Source organism: Bemisia tabaci, chromosome 2 (assembly GCF_918797505.1).
Source record: "Bemisia tabaci chromosome 2, PGI_BMITA_v3".
In the NCBI taxonomy this organism is placed as follows: domain Eukaryota; kingdom Metazoa; phylum Arthropoda; class Insecta; order Hemiptera; family Aleyrodidae; genus Bemisia; species Bemisia tabaci.
The window spans coordinates 72,781,673-72,795,402 of NC_092794.1; the positions used below are offsets into that span (position 1 = coordinate 72,781,673).

A 13,730-nucleotide genomic window follows, 5' to 3' on the forward strand; every position below is an offset into this window, starting at 1 on the left:
CTGGAAAAAATAAGAATTAAAACAAACGCAATAAATCTAGAAAACAACTCTACATTCTGCTAACCTATGAAACGCGTGATGTCAAGACACCTCGAACAACTATTGTTCTATCACATACTCTATACTATATTCTATAATACACTGTTCTATATGTAACTCTTTCGGGCAAGTTAACTACACGAAACGTCAAGAAACTATTCTAACTAATTTCACTATGAACGAAAGCTAATGTCAGCTAGCTCTACAAGCACTATAAGTTACCCGTCGACGGAGTGTTTTCGATGAAAGACGTTTCTCGCAAGTTAGAATTACTTGATGCATTAGTTTCTGTTAAATTAATCACCTCCGTGCTTTTAGTTTTCTGTGCATGTTTGTTAGGGGCGATTAGTTGCTGAAGTAAGTGTTTCTTCTCGGACGTGTTTTTTGTAGAAGTAGAATTGGTTCTTTTTGGGCGAGGTGAGGTCGTGCCTACAAAACCAAAAATTCACACATGTCACAACACTGAGAAAGGTGCGCCTCGCCAATAACTATAGTGTGACTTCGTATCCCTCGGGTAATGTAGATCCTGAGAGATTCAATTACAACATCAGAGGAAGAACAAAAACGAAAATTCTTGTAGCAAGGCTCGAGTATTTCGAAAAGAGACACATATCAGATGATTTTCTAAAGATTTTGAATAGATGTGCAAGTTGAAGGAACGGAACATCAAACATAGAGGCTATTTTTGGAGTTAATGGGATAAATTGTCGTAGATTCTTGACTGCGTTCAACTTTAGGTTTGCACAGGCACTTCGACTATTGAAGTAGGCATATCGATTTTACCATAGTAAATTGTGAATAGTGAATAATGTATAAAATTTCTATCCAAGTTTCAGACTTGCTAGTCGAAAAAAGAAGCAACTCCTTCTCAGCCTCTTCAAAAGTAGCTGCAAATTGACTCTGGTAGAATTTGCGAGGGGAAACTTTAAACTTCCATCAAAAGTATTTTACATTCCATGCTTGAATAATTGCAGAATATTTTAGAGCAAAATGTTTTATTTTTCCCTCACAGACACAAATGGAATTGCCAGGCGCCGAACTGCCTTTGTTGGAAAAGGTAACTCCCCTGGCGATGGTGTCTACTATATCTAAGTTCTACTAATTATATCGTTCTCAGCCTCTTCACGATTTATGTTGCTAAATCCCCAGGTCGACATCGGCGGATCCCGTGAGTTGGCAGCAGTGACATTCCTCCATTTAAACCCGTGCTTAGTAATCGATTCCTTTCAGAGCACTTGGCGCCTTCGGAAATCGATTAATTACCATAGGTTTAAATGGAGAGCAAACATTGTTGCCAACTTGGTGAATCTGACAATGCACGCCGATTCTATATTAAAGAGAAAAGTAAACAATGTCATGCCTATGTATCATAATGTACATTTTTCTTTAAGATCCTGCGGAAAAATTCACAGGAAATTGTTTTAATATTAATCTTCATTGCCTAGTTTCCTGCATGAAAATAATAATGAGAAGCAATTGTGCGATAATTAAAAAAGGCTGATTTTTTTTTTAAAGCTGTTCAGTTCCAGTTATCATTCAGACACATCTGGTTTTCAAGCGTTAAATTTTTGAAGATTCATCATTGGTGCAAAAAATACGAGCTACTTGGAAATTGTCAAGAATTGTACATTGCACATGAGTATGTGAGAATATTCACCACCAATTTTGCTAAAAATTCAAAACTTTCGTGTCAATCTAACTGAATTTAGGAATCAGTTCTAAACAGTTGGTTCTTTACAAATTTGAGTGGACATTCCTGAAGCAGACTCTACGGTGAGGAGAGGTGGTTTTTACAGGTAGTGGTGGAGGAGGTGAGGAGAGGGGAACACACATGCAACATCTATCATCCATTCATCAAATTATGAGTTTACAGGATGAAGTTACTCTATAGATATTTAATGGGATAAGACTCCAAAATATCTACCAGGGTAACATCAAGGAAAAGAAGGTTCTCGAAAGGCTGTGGGATCTTACGTAATACTAGGCTACGCCCCCTGGCCTTTATGCTGCCCATCCCCCGTGGGCGCTTCGTGCTTTTTAAGGCCCGTTGCGTGGGCATCCGTGAGTTAATCTAAATACGGCGGGTTCATCTAGGGAATATCTCTTGTTGATAGCCGCAAAAATCATGAAAATCAGCCTCGTATAGATTACTGTGAAATATTGAAGGTACAAAATGGAATGTTCAAAAAGGAAAAAGGCAAGAGAGAATGTCTTTTTCTTTCTAGATTATAATGGGGAAAAATGTCAAGTAAGTAATTACATTAGACCCTCGGTGAAGTACTTGAAAGCTTCGAAAATATGATAATGTTATGCTCTGATACTCATGAAAGATATTTGTATTAGACAAACTTTTCTTGGGGTTTTTAATTTTGGATTCAAAAAGAAAATGTGAGAGGGGAATCAAATCTACTGGATGAGACGAACTTTTCTTATTGATGAAGAAAAAAAAAAGAAACATTCAAACCCGAGTTCAGGTTTTTTGGGTGCAAAATATCACACTGATGTTTACCTATAGCTATGTTAAGATATCGGACGACAAAATCGATTATCCAGGTGTGTATTGGTGAAAAATTAGCCAAAAAATTGATCTCTTAGGCACTTTGGTTGGTGAAAGAATAAATAACGTGAAATGCGTGTAACCCTGCTAAATTCATATTATATGCTGCTCAGTGGGACTCTAAAAGCTGCTGATTTTGTCTATAGGCTCCTGTGTTGTGTATAAATATACGTACAGGATGGGCCGAAAGTTCCGGCTAACTCTTGAGCGGATGCAGTGGTGCACCTAGTGAGGTAAAATTTTGAGGGTGTTTCTAGGTCATTAGAGATTACTTTAATTCTCACTTCCTCTCGTATGTAAAATTTCATGGGTCTGCCCCCGGGAGCCTGTACAGACACTTTGACTGAAAATTTTCAAAAGGTCACCCTTTTTTTGATGCGTTATTTAAAAGAAGATAGAAAAAGAAAACTTTGAGCACATGTCTAAGATCTTTTTAACTTTCCGTTCCCGAGATATTTACAGTTAAAGTTTGAAATGGTCCTGTTTCTAAAAATTCACCGGTGCCATTTAAAATTTAGAGAAACGAACAGGAGATTTGCATTATTCATCTTAAAAATACTTTTGAGGAAAAATCATAAAATTTAACGTTATTCGATTTCAGGATGGTATTAGAGGCCTCAAAAATTTGAAAATTTCGGTCAAACCTTGTCGTTGATAGTAGTTCCTCGCAAGTCTCGACCGCTGAACAGAGGTTACTACCTCTGCACGCGCAGGGGAATCGTGATTGCATTTGATCAGCTGCACACTTTCTTTATCTTGAGATGTCAAGCGGAGATTTTCGGTTGATGCAACCAAAAATATGGTTGATTGACCAAATTTTTCGGGTTGATCCGACACAAAGTAAGTGAAACGAAAGAGCATGGTCTTCCTCTATTCGAGCACCCAAAATCGACAAAACGCTCCGTTCCGTTCATTTCCTTTCAACATGGACTCGTACGTTAAAAGAAAATGCCGATTTTCTTATATTCGACTCTCCTTGGTCCAATCGCACTTTTTGGAGGGGGCCATCATACCAATCAGAAGCGGATACTGCAATCTTGGTCAGGGCCGGATTTACCTACTTGCCGCCCATGGGGCGCCTGTATTTTGCCGCCCCTTCGCATTCGTTTTGAAACATCTATACAAACCATCAAGTGAACGTGCTAGAGAAGGAGGGGTGCATTAGACGCGTTTACTCATGTTGGACACATTTTTTTGTGAAATCCTTGTGCGAAATGCGAAATGTTCACGGAACTTAATTTGCGCGAAAATTATGTTCCGTTAACCTATCTCTGCGTGGACGAGGCCTTTCATTTCTACGAAAAGATCGAAAAATTATGAAAGAATAAACATGAATGTGGTTTAATGATTTTAATTTCCGCCATCGCGCCAGCAGCACCGTGTTTGGCGCGACGCGTGAAGTATCCTCACAGTCTTGTAGGCGCTATGCGTTTCACGCCGACCGCTGCTGACCGCACTACGTTTGATGCAGTGCGTGAAGTATTTATGCAGTCTTGTAGGCACTATGAGTTTCACGCCGACCGCTACTGACCGCACTGTGTTTGACGCAATGCGTGAAGTATTCATGCAGTCTTGTAGGCGCTCATATGTGTTATATGCCAACCGCTGCACCGAGGGCTTCTCCTTTTCATCTCAAGTCCTCGTCATCATTCTTCTCTACGCCGACGTCGCGCCGCTCCGGGCCAAATTGCGTGTTTGATTTCTCTCTCAACTAGACTAATGAAAGGCGCTGTCTGTTGTATCACCGAAAGACGAACAAATTAGAAATTACTATACTTTAACTCTAAAAAATTAGAGCTTTTTTCGCCTTTTCTCGTTTGTAATTTTTTTTATTAATCAGATTGTTTTTTTGATACCTACATTTGAAAAAATTACAACAATTGCCGCCCCCTAAATTTGCCGCCATGGGCCGCGGCCCATGTGGCCACCCCCTAAATCCGGCCCTGAACTTGGCATGTCTTATTAGGCTTCCCGCCAAGGCTGGAACTGAATAAACGGAACGGAGCGTTTTGTCGAATTTGGATGTTTTGTAGGCAGACAAAGAGACCCTCCACTGGCCTCTTTGCGACAGGTCGATCGAAACTTTTACTCTCAGGGATTTAGGAGTTCGTGCTGGACAATTAGATATAAGGAACCAACAGTCATGACCCTTTTTTCAGCTGTTGACCTACCCACCAGGTGGATGATGAGCATCGGGTGACGTCATGAGCCGAACAAATTTACCAAATTTTGGCCTGTTCGCGAAAATAAATGCCCTACTTGTTGCTCAACATCCACCTAGTAAGCAAGTCAACAGTTGAATGTTGGAGTCCCGAAAGTTAAAGCTCCCACCATTGCCAAGTTTTCAATGGAGAGTCTCTTTATTTCTGTTTCAGTGGCGTGGCGTGAATTGCGATACATCGATTGTTATGCCATTTAAACCCATGAAAAAGGATCGATAAACAGGGTGTTCGCAGCGAACACCTTAATAATCGATTCTTTACCATAGGTTTAAATGGCATAAAAATCGATATATCGCAATTCACGCCACGCCACTGTTCTGTTTGTAGCGGAGGAGCCTACCTCCGTTTCACTTACTTTGGATCCAACTGAAAGAAAAAGAACCCAAAGTAACGACAAAAACAGAAATGTTTAACTGTGTAGCTTGGGTCCTTGTGCTCGGTGGCGATTCTTGCAAGTTGGCAACAGTAGCGTGGCGTGAATTGCGATGTATTGACTGTTCTGCCATTTAAACTTACGGTAAAGAATCGATTATAAGGTCTTCGCTGCGGACACCCTGTTTATCGATCCTTTTCCATGGGTTTAAATGGCCTAACAATCGATACATCGCAAAGCGCGCCACGCCACTGATTGGCAACACTGTTCAGTCTCCATTAAAATGTATGGTAAACATTCGATTTTGAGAAAGGCAACATGTTCACCTGGAATCTATATATCTTAGGCAATTCGTTAAATCAGGCTTTTGTCAAATGCTTGGGCAAAAAGTCACATTTTGACAATTTATGAAATTATGTAAATATAGTACGGAGAAACCTCGCGAGTTTTCCATATTTTAGAAAAAATGACTCAGCAAATCCACGAACTCTCCTTTTTCCTTCCTCTTCAAATACTTTTCAAAAATTTAAATTTTGAAATTTTAAAAATTCTGCGGTTTATGCCACACTGTAAATTTCAACATAAAAGTTCGTTCAGGAGCTAAAAACCGCTAAATTCTACCGGTTAATTCTTGAAACTAAATTCTTGTATGCAAAATTTTTCACATAGATTTCCTTTTTACAAAAGCAATGAATTATTTTGTCTGGAATTAGTAAAAGAATTACAATATCAATCCAACAATGAGTGAGAATATTTGCCTGTTTGCCTAGGCATTTGCTAAACATGGAATTTAAATGGATTACGAAGAGTGTTGCCAGTTTGGTGGGATGGCCACACTGCCGTGCAAAGGAAAAACGCCGTAAAAACATTCGAGAGTTGCCAAATTTCTCCGACTAAAACATGTATTTTTCAGGAAAGTCATGCTTATTTTTCCTTGAAATTTTCAGATACTTCAGATTAAATTGCGGGCAAAATTGTCTAAATATTTTCAAGGAAAGTGTTATCAATTTTCCCGGTAAATTAGTCATTTATTGAAGGAGATATGGCAACGCCGGATGGCTTATACGGCGCTTTTCCTTAGCACGGCAGGACTGGTGGCGTTGGAGTATGTACATTGGAGTCGGGGGTTGGCCGGGGTGGTTTGGTTTGGAGGTCGGCGAAAACGAGCAAGAGCTACGACAGACGTGGATGCAGGTGCTTCACATAAGACACACGGAACGGACAAGAGGGATGAGTAGTAAGGGGATGGGCTTATCTTACTTTTCGGAGAATGCTTTAAAAGATCGTCCAAACTAAAGGTTCTATTTGTCTGTAACGGACTGGTTAGACTGAGCAAGGAGGTTTTGCGAATACCGAGTCTATCAAAGATCGTACGTGGTGGTGCCGCGCCTGCGTGGGCGGAGTTGGGGGTGGCCCCCCCGGCAGCCCCGCCCCCGCTCCCCACGCCGGAGCCCACCGCCTGACCCAGGTTCGCCCGCACCGACGGCACTCTGCACGAGGACGGGTTCGCATCTGCAAACATCACATTAAACATCAATTAAGACTCGGAAAACACAACAATGAAGAAGCAATGCATCGCTAGACAGGCTAAGGACTCACCGTAGTAGCATCGATTGTTGAAAAACCTCTTAAAAAGCTAAGGACGCCTTCACTTTCGTGCGTATGCAACACGGACATCCGTGAAACCCGAATATTTGCATCCAGGCTTTATAGTGAAATTTCGCTCAGTATTCTTCCGTGCTGAGGTAGAATGCCATATGAGCCTTTAGACGTTGCCGAATTTCCTTCGATAAAAACCGAATTTACTGAGAAAATTGTATTTTCCCCCAAAATTTTCAGGCAACTTTGTTTAAATTATACAATTTTATCACCCAACTTGGCAACCCTGAAGTGGTTGTACCACCAGCCAAACGCCTCCCTGACCGAGTTACAAATGTATACATTGGTAGGTCATAGGTCATTGACCCTTCAAAATGATTGGTGTTGATGCTGACACAATGGCACACTGACCAAGTTCCACACTGGTGGGTCATTGACCCTTGAAGACGATCGCTGTTGATCGCGGGAATTTCGCATTGTTAAAACAATGACATACTGACCAAGTTCCACACTCATGTATAGAGAGGTCATTCACTCCTGCAGTTTCTCACTGCTTGTAACATGCCGACCGCCATAAGGTGACCAAAAACAGGGCACGGCAGGGGTATTTCTAGCGGGATGATAATTGAAATTGAACGTACTTCTGCCAAACGAAACTATGTACATTAAGACAAGAGCCATGAATTTCATGAGAATACGTACATAACAGGGCTCACGTCATAATGCACACAGTTCCAATTGATAGACAAAGAAGACAAACGGGCATTGTAGTTGAAGTTGAATTTCTACGGACGATTTGTTTTGGGCGGAAAATCCAGATTCAAGACTAGAAAGAGCAATGCAATCAGTCGATCACATTATACTTGCTACCGATACATTCGAGTTCATTCGAGGGATTTATCTCAAAATCGGTTTTTTATTTATTTTTGGCAAGGGATTATTTTTCATTTTATTTTTTTCCTTTCGAGTAAGTTTTTGGAACTTTTTGGTGATTATTAGTCTTAGTGGACCTTGGGAATTCATCAAAGGTTTTTGCCTATCTTATACTTGATTAAAAGGAAGTGACACGTCAATTTCCTCGACCGGATTTTTTGCCAGAAAAATGTTTTTGAGGGTTTTCGTAACTGACGGCGTTTTTGTTTTCTCTTTACCTTAGCTTTATGCCAGCGTTGCCTATTATGCCGATAACGTGCGCTGCTTTCTATCGCGACATCGTCAATTTTTTTTAAAAATGCAACGATCATTTAAAAAAATGATTACGTTGTTGCCTTCAAATCGAAAAAAAAATAAAGGTGAGCATGATTTGCAGAGTTTCCGTTGTGGTCCGTCGTTCTCTTTTTTCATGTTTTTCCCTTTAAGGAAAATATACATTTGACGTTTAAGTGAGAGATTTTCAAAAGACCGTTCAGATTAATCTTAGGGAATTTCGAACAAAAACGATGACCATTCATCTTGGAAAAAAAAAAAAAAAAAAAAAAAAAAGGAAATCCGTAACATTAAGAGTCTTAATAAAGGTATATTATTTTCCAGTTTCAATGGCGATTGAGGGTATATTATGTCTAGTAAATATGTTTGTGAAAACTACTAGAATACTAGAAGAACACAGAGTGCTAAAAGGAAATTTTCCGCTCAAACGCGAATAAGCCCAATTTCTCCAAGTTCATTTATGCGCTTACGACTCTCTTCGCTACAACGGCAACGCATTAGTTGATGTCCATAGAGAAAAAAAAGGAGGTGTTTGTATCTTAAGGATAGTGTACCCTATGACGTAGGTCGATACAACCTGGTCAGCACAATCCGGAATTCGAAGTATGAAAAACGGACCATAACGTCCGACTTTTTTGCTTAAATCAACTCAATGATATAATTTTAAACACTTCATGTAGAATGCATTTTCTCCATAAACTACACCATTTCCAAAAATATGGATGATAAAAGTTGCCGTGCCGACCTACATTATCAAAAAAAGTTCAAAGCACCTCCCTTTTTTCTCTATGTTGATGTCCACCGAAGAGGAGGAAACGATAAGAAACTTACAGCGTCTGTTCCGATCGGCTTCCTCTGCGAGGAGCTTCTCGAGTTTCTCCGGCAGATGTCGCCTGCAGCACCAGAATGTACCGATGATGCCCATAACGACGAAAACAGTGATGAGCCCCAGCCAGAAAGGCTCCTGAAGCATGCGTTGGTGCAGCGGCTTGAATGGGATGTGGATCAGCCGCCGTTCGCACCGAGGACCTGTCAATAGAAAATAGTCTATATAAAATTACTATAGTCAAAACAGGATAGGTATCTCCAATTGCAAATTTTTGCTTGGCCTCTATTCTTTAGAGAAAGTAAGCCAAGAGTCTTTCTTAAAATTTTTGGGGAGTTGTCTTTTATTCAAAAAAATTCTCAAGAAATTCATGATGTTTTAATTAGTTCTTTTTTCTAAAAAAAGCAAAAAATAGATTTTGAAACGATTTAATCGAGAAAGGTGTTATCCTTTTCAATTTTACAATTGGAATGCCACCTGTACAGGGTGTCCCCGGATAAAATTGCCAGACTGCAGAAGCCTATTGTATTAGTCAAAATAAAACTCTTTTTCTGTAAAATTATTTTTTCACACGTGCTTTCATCCGGAACAAATTTCCTTTTTTGGAAATAGTTTTTCCTGAAATTTCTGGATCTGAGTAGTTGACGACTGGTCTATTGATCAAACAGAATAAGTTTTTGAACGAAGTTTGATAGATGAATCTAGAATTATATTTATTGACGGAGACATTGATGAAACAACAAACCTCCTACCAAGCATGACAGCGGCATGGGAATGTGGTTCCGCTGGTGTATCGATTGAAAATCCCTAATTCCCTATTTCTAAATCAATCTAACTTTGAGGGCCTAACCTGAATTGCGTAACGCACTTTTTCGGTACTTTTGACCCCCCCCCCCTTTATTTCCCCTTGTAACGCTTTTATGACTTAGGCCCCTACCCTTTAACATCTGAAAACAAAATAGCGCAACGCTCTCTTCGACTCCTCTCCCCTCAAAGAGCGTTAGTAATTTTGGGACGGCCCCAAGGTTAGATAGATTGATGTAAAATTTGGAATTAGATTTATTGACGAAAACAGTGATGAAAAATCAAACCTTCCCACCAAGCGTGACAACGGCATGAAAATGTGGTTTCGCTGCGCTCCACGCACTCTCCTCGCCCTTCGCAAGGGTTGTCGGCGCAAGGTCTGTTTTTAATGTCGCAGTTGGCACCCCTGTACCCGGGCTGGCAAACACACTGGAAACCAGAGGGCGAAAGCTCACACTTCCCGAACAAACACGGCTCCAGGTCGCACATCGTCAAAGCGCAAAACATCCCTGGTAAATGAAATCAAGGAGTTAACTCATATTCGAAAAAATTCTCTTTTTTAATTATTGTGTCGGTGAAAGAGCTAAGAATGGATCGTGTACAGACTTCCAAGCTTCTGGGGAGGAAAAAAAATCTGCACCTTCAAATCCAGTGGCGATTCTTAAGAATCAGCAACACTACTTTTCCTCCATTTAAATGTATGTAAAGCAATCGATTCTTATTGAGGCAGCTTGTCGTGACGAGGCGTGCTTTGCGATCCATCGATATTTCCCCATTTGCAGCTGTGGTAAATAATCGAATATTGGTGTTCGCTGCGAGCACCCTGTTTATCGATACTTTTCCACAGGTTTAAATGGCAGATCAATCGATATATCGCAAAGCATGCCATTGGAGCCGTTAATCTTTGAGTTATTCTATTTGAGCTAAGAAGTTGACGAACTTCTCCATTGTCGAACTCACCTCCGTTGTCGGTTAAAAACTGTTTAATTGTGTGACCTGATGCCTTCGTATGGGCAATCATTTCTTTGAGTTTTTTTTTACCTCTGATTTCTCTCTCATCAGGTATCCATAGCGAAACTATATACGTAGTACTTCTTCTGAAGTACTTCTTCTGAGTACTTCTTAAGTTTGATTTTAGGTGCGGCAAGATTTTGACTTGCTAGCCGAAGAAAGGACAATAGACGCTACGTAGGAGCCTAAAGAATCACTCTCGACCAAAAAATTGGCAAAATTCAGAGAAATAAAAGCAGACCTCTTTCTCGAAAAAAACCTCGCATTTGATACAATAATCAACCTTCGTATCAAATGCGAGGTTTTTTCGAAATGAAACCTGCCTTCATTTTTTTTCACACAGGTCAAGAACTTCAGTTTCATACAAATCCGAAGTAAATTCGTAGAGTAGTTTCCGCGATCGAGAAAGGACGAAAGAAGCCTCAGGATTTTAAGACGTAGATTTTATGGATTCGTATATGATACATTTCACATTCTTTCAAAATGATATGCCGCGAGTATAAACATTCTAAAGATGCTTCTTGATCTCACCCGTATAATGTCCAGAACACTGGCAGATCTTCTTTTCCTCGTTGACATCGACGCACTTTCCACCGTTTTGACAAGAGTTCGGAGTGCACGTCTCAATGCTTTCACTGGCAACTTCGCGTAATTTGTGCTTATAGCTGGTATCTGCGGCAGTCAAAAACAAACTTTGAATGAATTAGGAAAAAGCATCGTATAAGCATGCAGTATATTATGCACTCCTCCATTAGGAATTCTAAAACTTGTGGCTTTCTCTAAAGAAAATAAAGTACGAAGGGGAAGTAACAGACGGACGTATTTAATGATTAAAGATTGACCAAAGTTGATGGTAACGGCACACGTTGACATCCACATGGCCCCTTCATTTTGAGAGGAACACTGCAAAGGGTCCTGCACGCAGTAGTAGTTATCTATTCAAGGAAATGAAGGGGCCCGTTACGAAATGAAGTCGAGGGCAGTTTTCCAACAATAGAAACAAAACGTTGCGTTGTATCCATTGGCGGCAAACTCACCAAACTTTGAAAACTTATTCTTGTGTACAATTTATTGCAAAAAGCAAGTTATAATAGATTATGAAAATAAAGACAAGTTTAGCCTAACCTTGCATATAAATATAAGCTAGATAAAGCTAAACTTGCGTCTTTATTTTAATGGTGTAGAATGGTTTATCACACTCTGCTTATTTTTTAGCTGATTTATTATTTTTCTCCCATCTTAATTTTCATTGCAACGGCTTAAAATTACTCAATAAAAGAAAGGGAATTTTTCAGAAATAATCCTTTATTCTTAACAACCGAACAAAAAAGTTTGCTTTTAGACGTTGTTTTGACGATAGTTGGATGTTTTAAACTTAGCGTATTAAGTTGACTGGAATTTCAACACGAACACCAAACAGAAATTAGCTCATCGTATAAGGAATTGTAATGAAAAAAACATGGTTCGAGATCCTCTGCAACTTACGCTGGCCGCTGAAGTACATACTTTCGAGCCCTTTTAAGGCATAGTACGTAAAATTCAGTGGCGTGGCGTACTTTGCGATATATCGATTGATCTGCCATTTAAACCTGTGGGAAAGGGTCGATGATCCGGGTGTTCGCAACGAATACCCCAATAATCGATTCTTTACCATAGCTTCAAATGGGGATAGATCGATATGTATCGAAGCACACCACGCCACTGGTAAAATTAAACACGGCGAGAGAGCTTACTCACTTACCTCCGATCGTTTTCCTATATCGCAATCTTCACTGAAAAACAAAATCTTAAATTTGCCGCCAAGAAGTATTTTCTCTTAAATCTTGTAGGTATTGAGAAAAATCCAGCTTGAATCAAGATAAAACAAATTCTTGGCGGGAAATTCAAGAATAAGCATGCTTGAGCCAAGTCCATTATTTTTCAGTGACTCACCTCGCATGGTTTTGACGGAGATGTTGAAATAAGTCTTTGAGGTAGTCTGGCTGATTTGGCGAATATGAATACTATTCAAGAAGGAATTCACAGAGAAAAGAGGAGGGTCCTGGGATTTGGCAGCACAGAGTCTCCAGACTGTCCCGTTTTTTGACCTATAAGTATCCTTGATTTCAATCATACTTCTATCTCCATCCGAGCATAACGTATCCTCTTCGGAACCATCTGAAACACGTGGCAACATGCGTAATTTATGGTTAAATTTCGTCGTTTAATTTTCTCGCGAAAGAACGTAAGTACTTTTCAATGATACCTAATTCCCCTCCACAAATTGCACTTCTACCAGGAGAATCTTGAGCTTTTCTGACAGAAAACTTCACTAATTTTTCCTCTGATTTCTTGAAAAACTCGAACAATTTTTTTTCTTTTTTTTTGGGGGGGGGGGGGATTGCAGAGCACGGAAAAAAATGACTGTGCGCGGATAACCATCTTGGTTTTGTTAATTAAAAGTTGGTGCCGTATACATGAAAAAATGGATAGAATATCCAACGGCATTGTATGGTCCACAACGTCTTTAGGGAAATCAATCATGTTCAATTAGTTGCTACTAGCTATTACAAATCTGTTCACCGAGACAAAATTGATGGTAAACTGCTCCATCAAGTTGACTCATTGCACCAAAGAGTGCGCTTGCGCTTCACCTATCTTGTTTTTGGTTAATGCTACTTGGTTAAGTGGGCTCATTAAACTACAGAATGCGTTAGTGCAAATTATAAACTTGTTGATTATGAAGGTCGCCATCTCAGATAACTCAATTAAAGTATTTTGTTAGTAGTCTGCCCCGTCAATTTTTTACGCTTTACCAACATTGAGTCACCAAAGAAAGCAATCAGATATGGGCTGATTAGGTAAAGTATGTTGATAAATTTTCAAGAATTCATTTTCAATCCACCTTGTGTGACTGATAAGCGTGTAATAATATGTTCGTGGAGCGCACTCCTTTTCCCGTCCCTGGCTCGGGCGACGATAAAGTCGCCGCAAAACTATATGACTTCGAGCAATTAATTATTCTTGACTCTGCTCGGTTTTAATGATAATTAAAGGGCATTTCTTACAACAATTCAGAACTTCGGACGATGTTAAATTTTTCACTGATATAAA

At 39.8% G+C, this 13,730-nt stretch overlaps 1 protein-coding gene across 1 annotated transcript in view; it reads right to left on the minus strand.

Moving 5' to 3' along the window:
* Positions 1-13,730, minus strand: part of LOC109032040 (uncharacterized) — a 137,380-nt gene that overhangs the window by 19,598 nt on the left and 104,052 nt on the right. The window contains 6 exon segments of the mRNA XM_019043945.2: positions 262-468; positions 6,452-6,703; positions 8,828-9,025; positions 9,914-10,135; positions 11,169-11,309; positions 12,570-12,794. Of these exon segments, the coding sequence (XP_018899490.2) occupies positions 262-468; positions 6,452-6,703; positions 8,828-9,025; positions 9,914-10,135; positions 11,169-11,309; positions 12,570-12,794 (1,245 nt within the window).